The sequence below is a fragment of the Aquarana catesbeiana genome, linkage group LG07 (genome assembly GCF_042186555.1).
Source record: "Aquarana catesbeiana isolate 2022-GZ linkage group LG07, ASM4218655v1, whole genome shotgun sequence".
Taxonomy (NCBI): domain Eukaryota; kingdom Metazoa; phylum Chordata; class Amphibia; order Anura; family Ranidae; genus Aquarana; species Aquarana catesbeiana.
This window is the reverse complement of record NC_133330.1, coordinates 210,067,985-210,080,582: the sequence shown is the minus strand read 5'-3', so window position 1 is coordinate 210,080,582 and position 12,598 is coordinate 210,067,985. Positions and strand designations below refer to the sequence as shown.

The window sequence follows — 12,598 nt, the reverse complement described above, 5'->3', positions numbered from 1 at the left end:
CGGAGAATTAACCTCGTAGGTTCCACAGTGAGTATAACAAGAATGCTTTACTGCATATACAGACTGATTTTACTGTTGTGGGTTCAACACTTTAATAGATTTTTGAGGGTATAAATCAGTATATATATATATATATATATATATATATATATATATATATATATACAGTATCTCACAAAAGTGAGTACACCCCTCACATTTTTGTAAATATTTTCTTATATCTTTTCATGTGACAACATTGAATAAATTACACTTTTCTACGAAGTAGTGAGTGTACAGCTTGTATAACAGTGTAAATTTGCTGTCCCCTCAAAATAACTCAACACACAGCCATTAATGTCTAAACCGCTGGCAATAAAAGTGAGTACATCCCTAAGTGAAAATGTTCAAATTGGGCCCAATTAGCTATTTTCTCTCCCCAGTGTCATGTGACTCATTAGTGTTACAAAGTTTCAGGTGTGAATGGGGAGCAGGTGTGTTAAATTTGGTGTTATCACTCTCACTCTCTCATACTGGTGACTGGAAGTTCAACATGGCACCTCATGGCAAAGAACTCTCTGAGGATCTGAAAAAAAGAATTGTTGCTCTACATAAAGATGGCCTAGACTATAAGATGATTGCCAAGACCCTGAAACTGATCTGCAGCATGGTGGTCAAGACCATACAGTGGTTTAACAGGACAGGTTCCACTCAGAACAGGCCTCGCCATGGTCTACCAAAGAAGTTGAGTGCACATGCTCAGCATCATATCCAGAGGTTGTCTTTGGGGAAATAGACGTATGAGTGCTGCCAGTATTTCTGTAGAGGTTGAAGGGGTGGGGGGTCAGCCTGTCAGTGCTCAGACCAAACCCCGCACACTGCATCAACTGCATGACTGTCATCCCAGAAAGAAGTCTCTTCTGAAGATGATGCACAAGAAAGCCCAAAAAATGTTTGCTGAAGACAAGCAGACTAAGGACATGGATTACTGGAACCATGTCCTGCTGTCTGATGAGACCAAGATAAAAGTATTTGGTTCACATGGTGTCAAGCGTGTGTGGCAGCAACCAGGTGAGGAGTACAAAGACAAGGGTGTCTTGTCTACAGTCAAGTATGGTGGTGGGAATGTCATGGTCTGGGGCTGCATGAGTGCTGCAGCTGAGCACTGGGGAGCTACAGTTCATTGAGAGGACCATGAATGCCAATAAGTACTGTGACATACTGAAGCAGAGCATGAGTCCCCTCCCTTTGGAGACTGGGCCGCAGGGCAGTATTCCAACATATTGACCCCAAACACACCTCCAAGACGACCACTGCCTTGCTTAACCACTTGCCGACCAGCCGCCGCAGTTGTACTGCGGCAGAATGGCACAGCTGGGCAAAACGATGTTATGTAACATCACTTCGCCCTGTGGCTACTAGGGGGCGTACGCACGCCCCCTGCTCGCCCCCCGAGCCGATACCAGTGCCCGGCGGTCTCGATCACTGCCAGACTCACACGATCGCTGCTGAGACACGGAGAATCCAGAACTGTGTGTGTAAACACACAGTTTCCGGTACTCTGAGGGGAGAAGTGACAGATAGTCAGTTCATACAGAGTATGAACAGCGATCTGTTATCTTCCCTGCACAGTCCCCATCCCCCTTCAGTTAGAACACACACTAGAGAACACATTAACCCCTTCACTGCCCCCTAGTGTTAACCCCTTCACTGCCAGTGACATTTTTACAGTAATCAATGCATTTTTTAGCACTGATCGCTGTAAAAATGCCAATGGTCGCAAAAATGTGTCAAAATTTACACTGTTAAACAAGCTGTACACTCACCACTTTATATTGTAGCAAAGTTTCTTCAGGGTTGTCACATGAAAAGATATAGTAAAATATTTACAAAAATGTGGGGGGTGAGATAAATAAATAAATATATATATATATATATATATATATATATATATAAATATTTATTTCTAATACACATTGGGCACTGTATGAATTTTTCAGGCTGTGTAAGACATGTCAATGCTAGAAACGTTTTTGAAGGTTGTCTAATAGCTATCAAACTTTCTTCCAGAACTCTACACACATTTTGTGTTACCATAAATTCCTTAAACTCAAAAATTCCATAATTTCTTGAATACTGTTTAACTCTAAAAAAAAATCACAGAGCTATTTATAGGCAAATTTGTGAGTGAATTGAAGTAAAATGAAATGCTTTTAGGATATTTTCTCTTCAGGTTGAATGTTATTATTCATTCAGAATAGAGTGAATCTCGAAAATACCTTATTATGGGCACTAGATGTAACCGATAATTATTGGAAATAAATATTTATTAGCCTTAACTCCATTGAGTGACCACATTGAGGTATTTTCCTGATTCACTCTATTCAGTATGACTTAAAACATTTCACTTGGAGAGAAAATAGTCTAAAAACATTTGATTTTGCTCCCATTCGTACACAAAGAATGTACATACAGTTTCACAGGATGAATAGCTCTGCTTTTTTTTTTTTTTTTTTTTATAATAATACCCCCTAACATGTATCACTAGGAAAAAAGTTTTTTTAGTTTCAAATAAAATGGAGAAGGGTTAGCCCTTTTTTACTTTTTTTTTATCGCGCCTCTGGGGAGAGTCGCCATTCTATTTGTACATGAATGACAAATAGGTGAAGGTTGAAGTAGTTGCTAGAACTTTTTTTCTGCCATACCTGGTGAGGACCCTGGGTAAATTTGTCCCATACATATAACAAAGAGGTAATCAAAGGTGTTATTTGTGTTGAACGTGGCTGATCAATAGGAAGAAGCCATGGAAGAGAAGTCAGTGGTATAGACACTAAATCGGACTCAAGTGTAACCCACTGCTTGAGAGATCCATGGTGGAACCAATCTGGCACCCTACTAAGTAAAGCCGCTGCATGGTATAATTCAAAGTGCGGCAGACCTGCGCTGCCAGCATCTCTCCTCTTCACTAGGATTTCATATCTGAGTCTAGCCAGGAATCTAGGCCAAATATATTTTAGTACAGTAGATCAAGTCGATCTGAAAAAAGAACGTGGGACCCTAACTGGGATTGTTTGAAAAATATAAACAAATCTAGGAAGGATGTCCTTCTTAAAGAGTGACATCCGTCCCAGCCATGAGTTTCACATTGGTGACAATTTCTTAAGACGCAATTGCATGACTTTCACAAGTGGCAGGTAATTGAGCTCGTACAATTTATAGAGTTGTCTGGGTATCTGAATCCCTAAATAATTCATAGAATACTGGGCCCATTGGAATAAAAAAATTATCAGCAAGAGAAACTTGATTGTCCTCTGCAAGTGTAATATTTAGACAGTGTGATTTTGCCGCGTTAATTTTAAAATTGCTTAGAGTACCGAAAAGTTCTAATTCCTTTAACCTCCCTGACGATAATCCCAAGTGTGGCTCGGGGATAATTTTCATTACCATTAGCGGTAACCCTGAGCCACACTCAGGATTGCATTGCAGAATCCTGGTACAGGTAACCTACCTTGTCCCCAGGATCCTGCAGTGTCCCCCCCCCACTGTGCTGGATCCTCCGTTCGATGCTCTGTGCTCTGGGCTCCATTCCCTGCGAGCATCGCGACGCATGGGGCAGAGCCCGGCGGCAAATTCAAAAAGTACAAAAAAACATAACACATACAGTACACTGTAATCTGTAAGATTATATTACAGTATCAAATAATTTCACCTCCCTTTTGTCCCTAGTGCTTTGTCTAGTGCCCTGCCTGCACTTTTATATTATATATACTGTTCTTTCTGCCTGGAAACTTGAGAATGTCCATGGCATCCAAAAAGTGTCCCTTTACGTCAAAAGCAGTTTTAGACCAGCTAGAGAACAGCGATAGTAAATTCGAAAACTTGCAGAATTGAGCGATAGTGATTTGTGGGGAAATTCATTTTATTATTTTTAAATTATTGTTTTTTAAAATTATTTATAGTTATGTATTATATTATCATTTATGATTTTGTGTTTCAAACTTTATCATACCCGGGATGTCTACTAGACTCTTGTTTGGACAGATTTAAGTGAGTTATTCCTAAGAATTACAGGCCTATATTATAAAATGCCAAATTTCTATGCAAAACAATGTACCGCTTTGAGATTCAAAAATCTGACATAATCATACTGCCAGGGAGGCTACAAGCGCAGGAAATGCAATTATTGGATTACTTATATGGAGCAAGAGATCATCCGCAAACAAACTTATCTTTAATTGCTTACTAACAATGTCAACACCCTGTATTGAGTTGTTAGCACGCAAAGTCATCACCAAATGCTCCATTGCTAGTATATACAGTGAGAGTGGCGAAAGGGGACACCCCTGACGGGTTCCATTCAATAAATAAACCGGGTCCAAAAGTAGGCCATTCACTCTAATATGAGCTGATGGAGCGCAATACAAGACCATCATTTTTTTAATTAAGACTGGGTATTAACCTAGTTGTTCCAGTGTTGCTTTCAAAAACTCCCAATCTAGGCGATCAAATGACTTTTCCGCGTATATCGAAAGAGGACACAACGGGACTTTTTGTAGCTGGCAATGTGAAATAAGAGATAATATTTTAATAGTGTTATCCCTTGCTTTTTGAGTTGGGACAAAGCCCACCTGATCTAAACCAATAATAGAAGGAATAACTGCTTGTAAACGAGCTGCTATTTTTTTAGCATAAATTTTAAGGTCAACATTTATTAAAGAAATTCGATGATAACTTGAACATTCAGCAGGATCTTTATGGTCTTTATGAACAAGAGTAATATGAGCTTCCTGCACTTGATGAAAGAAAGTACATGAATCTGAAATTGAATTGAATGTAGTGTCCAAAATTGGTGATAAAACATCCTGAATTCGTTTATAAAACACTGTTAAAAAGCCATCAGGACCTGGACTCTTACCCAATGGAAGTGCCTTAATTGAGGATCCCTCTTATGACACACCTCAAAGCCTCCCATTTAAGTGGTTGCGCTGTCGTATCCCCCATGTCTTTGATAAAAACTGAGAAACCGCTCGTCTAACCGCCACCCATGTCAATTAATTTTTTAGGAGGCTTTCATTCAGCCTCCAAGAAGCTACAGGTTTAGAAAATTGCGGCATATTAATTAAGAAAAAAAGGGGGAAATGGTCTGACCAAAGTTGAGTTCCAATGTATGCCCGGGGTTGCCAACTAAGTAGGTTATGCGAAACAAAAAACATGTATATCCTACTGTATGTTTTATGAGTTAAAGAATGACAAGTATAATCGCGCTCGGTTGGGTGTAATATCCGCCACTCATCAACTAGTTGAAGATCATGCAAATGGCACTTAAGAAGATTGATCTGAAGCAAAATTAAATATTCCTTTAAATATTGTGCCTGGGGGGTGTCTATAGTATGCCTGTAAAGTGGCACAGTTTTCCCATGTTTAGAACAATACCACAGCAAAATGACATTTCTAAAGGAAAAAAAAGTAATTTAAAACTGATTGCGGCTGTAATGAATTGTCAGGTCTTTGCAATATAGATAAAACTCATTGAAAAAATGGCATGGGTTCCCCCCTCAGTCCATTACCAGGCCCTTCGGGTCTGGTATGAATATTAAGGGGAACCCCGAACCAAAAATTAAATACCAGACCCTTATCTGAGCATGCAACCTGGAAGGAAAAGGGGGGGGATGAGAGAGTGCCCCCCCTTCCTGAACCATAACAGGACATATGCCCTCAAGATGGGGGGTGTGCTTTGGAGTCGCCCCTAAAGCACCGACAAGGGCCTCATCCCTACAACCCTTGCCAGTGGTTGTGGGGGTCTGCATGCGGGGGGCTTATTGGAATCTGGAAGACCCTTTTAACAAGGGGACCCCCAGATCCTGGCTTCCCCCCCAATGTGAATTGGTAACAGGCACATTGTACCCCTACCATTTCACAAGAAAAAGTGTCAAAAATTGTAAAGACAGGAGACACTTTGGGACAAGTCCTTTATTATAAAATAAAAAATAAAAATGTCCCACAATGTAAATCCATCTCACGCCACCCGACGGACCGAAAAAAAAAGCTTGGGAGGCTCCCGCTGAGTAACGCTTTTTCCCGGTGACAGCTGTTATATAGCTGAGGGCGAGGCCACCCAGTGATGTAAATGGGTGACCCCGCCCCCCCTCTGATGCCACCTGACGACAGAGAAAGGCAGGCTCGTCCGTTTGCCATCGGGAAGATGCGTCACTCAGCGGGAGCCTTCCATGGGGGCAGAGCTGTTGCGGCTTTTTTATTTTAATTTTTTCAGTCCGTCGGGTGGCGTGAGATGGATCTACATCGCGGGACATTTTTATTTTTTATTTTTTAATAAAGGACTTGTCCCAAAGTGTCTCCTGTCTTTTTTACTATTTTTGAAATTTTTTTTGTGAAATGGCAGGGGTATAATGTACCCGCTACCAATTCATATGGGGGGCGGGATCTGGGGGTCCCCTTAAAGGGGGCTTCCAGATTCCGATTCCGCCGGCAGACCCCCACAACCACCAGGCAAGGGTTGTGGGGATGAGGCCCTTGTCCCCATCAGCATGGGGACAAGGTGCTTTGGGGGGCTACTCTAAAGCACCCTCCCCATGTTGAGGGCATGTGGCCTGCAACGGTTCAGGAGGGGGGGCACTCTCTCGTCCCCCCCTCTTTTCCTGCGGCCCGTCAGTTTGCGTGCTTGGATAAGGGTCTGGTATGGATTTTGGGGGGGGGCCTTACGCCATTTTTTTTTTAATCTGGTGCAGGGTTCCCCTTAATATCCATACCAGACCTGAAGGTCCTGGTATGGATTTTGGATGGACCCCCACGCATTTTTTTTCTTTTAATTTTTGGTTCAGGGTTCCCCTTAATATTAATACCAGACCCAAAGGGTTTTAAATGACTTTTTTTCCTTTAGAAATGTCATTTTGCTGTGGTACTGTTCTAAACATGGAAAAACTGTGCCACTTTACAGGCATACTATAGACACCCCCCAGGCACGATATTTGAAGAAATATTTCATTTTTATTGCTTCACTTTAAGCATTATTAAAATCACTGCTCCCGAAAAAACGGCCGTTTAAAAAATTTTTTTTTGCATTGATACATGTCCCCTGGGGCAGGACCCGGGTCCCCAAACACTTTTTATGGCAATAACTTGCATATAAGCCTTTAAAATCACCACTTTTGGTTTTTCATGTTAGTGTCCCATAGACTTTAACGGGGTTCAGCGGCTTTCTAATTTGCTGCGAACACCGCACAATGCTTGGACCGAACCGTTCGCCCATCCCTAGTCTCCTGTAAGAAAAGTATCTGAACTCTTTGCTTATGCATATTATATAAAATCTGTGATCTCTTCTGTGGGGTATTAAGACCCCTAGCAATAAGTGACCCAAATTTTATTGCCTCCATAGTGATAGTGAATACTACAACACTTTAATGCGCAGTTTATTGTTGGGCCCTGTCTGTTGGATGCCAGGAGAGAAGGAAGAAAAACAAAAAAGAAAAAGAGAAAATAAGAAAAAAAAACAACAAAAGTTGATAGTTAGTGATAGGCTAATGTGAGACTTGCACACTATAGCACCTTTTCTATTGACACTGTAATCTTGCATTTAGCCAACATGCCCTCTCAGAAGCCAAATTTTCAGTTTTAGATATAGTGGAGAGGGAATAGAGCAACTGTCATTTTTTTATTTCTGTCTGCATCCCTTTTAAGGCAATCACCCTCTTTATCTGTCCTGTTTACAGTTAACACTAAGAATGAAAAAAAGCACAAATTTTGGGTTGTCCCCAGAACAATAAGGCTTGGTTCACACTCGGGCGACTTGTCAGGTGACTTAGTTGCCTGACAAGTCATGCTCCATTCAGTGTAATGGAACTATTCTAATCAAAGCGACTCAAGTCGCTCTGACTTAGAAAAAGGTTCCTGCACTACTCGGGGGTAACCTTGGAGCAGCTTGCATTAACTTATATTAAAGAAGTAGTTTGCAAGCCACGCTGAAGTCGCGCTGTGTGGGGCGGCTTCAGAGTCGGGTGACTTTGAAACCACCCCACTGTGAACCGAGTCTAATAGAGAGGAAATATTCCAATGGGGACACAAGATCTGGTGACCCCGGTGACAAGCAGGGACTCCCTCACTTTGGAGGGATTTGCTCCCACTTCCTGTTTTGGCTGTAGGCTAAAAAGGGAAGGGACATCTCCCCAATGGTACATACTGTATTTGTAAAAGAAAAACCCTGACAAGTGGTATAACCCTCCTATATGTACGCCCTTGGTTCTGCTTTAAAATATCTTTCAATTTCAGCTAATCAATGTCCTAATAGTAATGTGTTTTCCTTGTTAGGAACATGGCCATCTTCCGTAATGTGGTAGATGGACAGCCCTTCTCTAACTGGTGGGATAATGGAAGTAATCAGGTGGCCTTCGGTCGTGGAAACAGAGGCTTCATCATCTTTAACAACGATGACTGGTAAATGTGCATATGATTACTGGAATTGTGATTTGATTTTACAAATTCGGAGGGTAGTAGCTATATAAACAACATGGTGTAAACATATGTGGCTTCTTGAGATTGGAAAAAAAAATCCATCCTGTAGGAACTTTATATATGCTAGTTTATTTTATGGCAAGGAAGAGCAATAGCATATGATGGCATTACTTAAAGTGGTTGTAAAGGCTGAAGGTTTTTTACTTTAAAGTGGAACTATACTCACTCATATTTCAGCGAAGCGTCGTCCCTGAGCTCCTCGCTTGGCCACTAACATCTTCGGGTGGCCGGCTTCTGGGTCTTGACTGCTGGCCGCTTCCATTGGTCGGACAGGGATGACATCACTGTCACATGCGCAGGAGTTGAGTCAGATTTGGCATTGTCAAATTCTCATGCCCTGTACAAACGACCGGTTTTCCCGTCGGAATAAACTCAGAAGGTTTTTCCGACGGAGTTCCGACGGAATTCCGCTCAAGCTGTCCTGTATACACATGGTCACACCAAATTCTGACCATCCAGAACGCGGTGACGTACAACACGTATGACGGGACTAGAAAAAGGAAGTTCAATAGCCAGTAGCCAATAGCTTCCATCTCATACTTGCTTCAAAGCATACGTCGGAACAGCATACAGACGAGCAGTTTTCCCGATAGGACATGTTCTCTTTCTAGGTTCGTCAGAATTTTCGACGTAAAAAGTCAGATGGGGCATACACACTATCGGAATATACGATGAAAAGCTCCCGTCGGACTTTTTCTGTCTGACATTCCACTCGTGTGTACACAGCATTACAGTAAGCTGCGGATGCATGGCTCACTGTTCAAGGGCATACGGGCAGGTAGGTAACTTTAATGCAGAAGAGACAAAGCATGTCTCTTCCGCATTCAAATTCCTGCCTGTTTGAACTTTTTTTTATTTTAGGCCTAAAGTTCTACTTTAAAATAAACAATCTCTGTGCAGCTCCCTCCCAGCCACCCCTTATACTTAACTGAGCCTAATCTCAAACCAGCGCTGTGAACCAGGGCAGCACCTCTCTCCCTCCTCATAGGCTCAGAGACAGCAGCAGGAGCTGAAGGTCGGGCTGTTCTGTGTAAAACCATTGCACAGAGCAGGTATGTATAACATGTTTGTTTTTTAAAAAGAAATGTGTATTTACAATCACACACACACTTTGGGGAAGTTCCCCATCTACTGCATATGTCACATACAGCAGGAAATACATGCTCATCGTGCGTCAGCATGGAAACCTATAACTGCCAGCAGAAATCTCAGGGCCACAAATTGACCACAGCAGTATGGATCTACTACTCTGCTTGTCATTATTATTATTATTATTATTATACGGGATTTATATAGCGCCGACAGTTTACGCAGCGCTTTATGTCATGGTTTGAAACAGGAACCTCGAGGAAATGCCAGGTTTACTAGTTTTTTTAACCCTTTCCCATCCACCCCGGTATCCCTTTGGAATGCTCAGGGAAGGGAAACATCAGGGGAGGGGCCAGGATGGAGTGTTAGGCAGCGATCGCTGCCAGTGTTGGGACGGACGCCATATCCTCGCTGCTGTACCTGTATACATGCTTGCTATAGGGTGGTGCATTGACACACCCTGGAAATGTGAGTACCCCTTCTTGGGGTGAGTGTTTTTATCTGGTTTGGAATAAATAAATTAAAACGTATTACGCTATATGGTTCTTTCTTCTCATCCATTAACTTATCCTGTAATCTGCACAGAGCCCGGGGACGCTCAAAAGCGTTTTCTCTCTGTGTCTAGTGACTTAGTCACAGTTTCTGAGGTGAGCGCATTACCTTGGGGGTCACCTGTATTGCACCATCGCATGATCCGTGGCACGTGGAGATTTAAGCACGTTTTGGATAGATCACCTTTGAAGATCTTATACAAGCACTTTATTATCTATGTGCAGGACTGTTTACATGCTCAATATATTCATGTAGCTCCTTAAGATATATTGTGTAAATGCATTGTGTGGCACTCAGCACTTTACAGTTTGTTTGGCACTTGGCACTTTTTTGGCATTTGTTTTCACGTATGATGTATGTTTAAAACATTATGTGGTTTATGTTTACCGTATTTGCTTATGCACTTTATATTTATTAATACTTATTGATTTTGTGATTAATTAGTGTTGTGTCATCACATGGGCACACCTAGCACACTCTAGCGCATCACTTTATTTATTGATTTGCTATCTACACGCAATATGAGACGTGGTTTTGTATGCAGCTGAGTAGTGTTTATACTTAGCATTGGATTCAGTGTGGCTCGTAGGAATTTTTTCTTTCATTTAGGTATGTATAACATGTTTGTTGTTTAAAAAGAAGTATGTATTTACAATCATACATACACTTTGGGGAAGTTCCCCATCTACTGCATATGTCACATACAGCAGGCTGGTGGGTAGACTGTACTACATGATATACATTATACAGAGGGTGAGCTGTCTTACATCATGCACAGCAGGGAATTAACTTCCCCATCTTCCCCACCAGCAGCATTTTTTTAATAGTAGCTTCCAGTGTGTGTGAGATTTAAGCCCCCCCACTAAAATAAAAAAAGCTGGGGGGGGGCATGGCCACACAACTGCCCACAGGAAATACATGCTCATCGTGCGTCAGCATGGCAACCTATAACTGCCAGCAGAAATCTCAGGGCCACAAAATGACCACAGCAGTATAGATCTACTTCTCTGCTTGTCATGGTTTGAAACAGGAAACTCGAGGAAATGCCAGGATTACTAGTTTTTTTAACCCTTTCCCATCCACCCCGGTATCCCTTTGGAATGCCCAGGGAAGGGAAACATCAGCGATCATATGACCACTATCACAGAGGTCACGTGATTGGAAGCCTGTCCCGTGGGCTACTGATCTTTAGCTAGGACTCAGAGCTGACTTTGACAGCTCAGTCTTCCTGCTGGTGAATGTGTTCTCAACACATAAATATCTGCCACCCAGTGACGCAGATGTGCAGCGTGTGAGTGTTAAACCTTCCAAACACAAAACAAACCAATTGTGGCGCTGTCCCCACTATTCCTATTCCAACAGTAAAAGTCTGAATGTATGTTCTCCGCTCTAGGTGTTGCAGCTCTCCCACAAGTCCACTGGGTGACGGACATAAATCTGAAAGTATATAAAGCAAGAGAGAGCGCACGCCAGCCCTAGTGTATTACTGTTTAATTGATAAAATTCAATATATAGAAACGAGGGTTGCAATCACAAACATCCGGTATAAAAAAGCATGAACAGCTCCATAGAAGCCTCCTCTCCTGGTCTGTGAAGATCAGTTGGCTCACAGCGACTTGCGGCGTGGTGAAGGGTAGTTACTGTAAGCAAAAAAAGCCTACTTCCTTGTATTACACGCTGCTCAAAAACTCGCATGGACCAGCCGGCGCTGCGTGACGTCACTCGTGGCCGTGTAGGGGATGCACGGTGATACAGCTAACTCCTCTAGCACGCTTACATTAGGTTGCTATGACAACATGTTTCAGAGGCGCGGCCTCCTTTTTGCCTTTGCACATATGTGTTGGGTGGTCATAAAGGGGTTAAAGTGATAGAATAGTTTTTAATATACTGTAACTATATGTACCATGTATAAACATGGAGATGTAGTACATCTTAATTTTGGGGGTAAAATACACTTTAAGGTCATAACATACCTGTTATTTGACTTGCAGGTACATGGATGTTACTCTGTATACTGGTCTTCCCGCTGGTACCTACTGTGATGTCATCTCTGGCCAAAAGGAAGGTTCTAGATGCACCGGTAGGCAGATCAGTGTGGACTACAATGGCAATGCTCGATTCCAGATCAGCAACAATGATGAAGACCCCTTCGCTGCCATCCATGTTGATGCCAGACTGTGAAATGCTATAAAAATACATTTTATAAGAACATCTATTTCACATACACTGAAGTGACCTCTCTGTTGTGGAGAAAGCCAAGTTCATATTTGGATATATGTAGCACATCTTTTTACATGATAGAGATTCACTATATAATGAATGGAATGTTTAGTTAGTCTACCTGCAATGTTTCTAATCCTGTCTATATTTACAATTAATAAAGTAGGGAGACTACCTAGTCTGTGTGTGTGTGTGTTTCATAATTGCTTATATACAATAAGCCAAAAATATA

General features: G+C 41.9%; 1 protein-coding gene across 1 annotated transcript in view; it reads left to right on the top strand.

The window, feature by feature from the left end:
* LOC141102523 (pancreatic alpha-amylase-like) overlaps positions 1 to 12,377 on the top strand; it is a 41,979-nt gene extending 29,602 nt beyond the window's left edge. The window contains exons 9-10 of the mRNA XM_073591454.1: positions 8,302 to 8,427; positions 12,138 to 12,377. Of these exons, the coding sequence (XP_073447555.1) occupies positions 8,302 to 8,427; positions 12,138 to 12,327 (316 nt within the window). The 3' untranslated portion in view covers positions 12,328 to 12,377. The remainder of the gene's footprint in view (positions 1 to 8,301; positions 8,428 to 12,137) is intronic.
* The last annotated feature ends 221 nt before the right edge of the window (positions 12,378 to 12,598 follow it).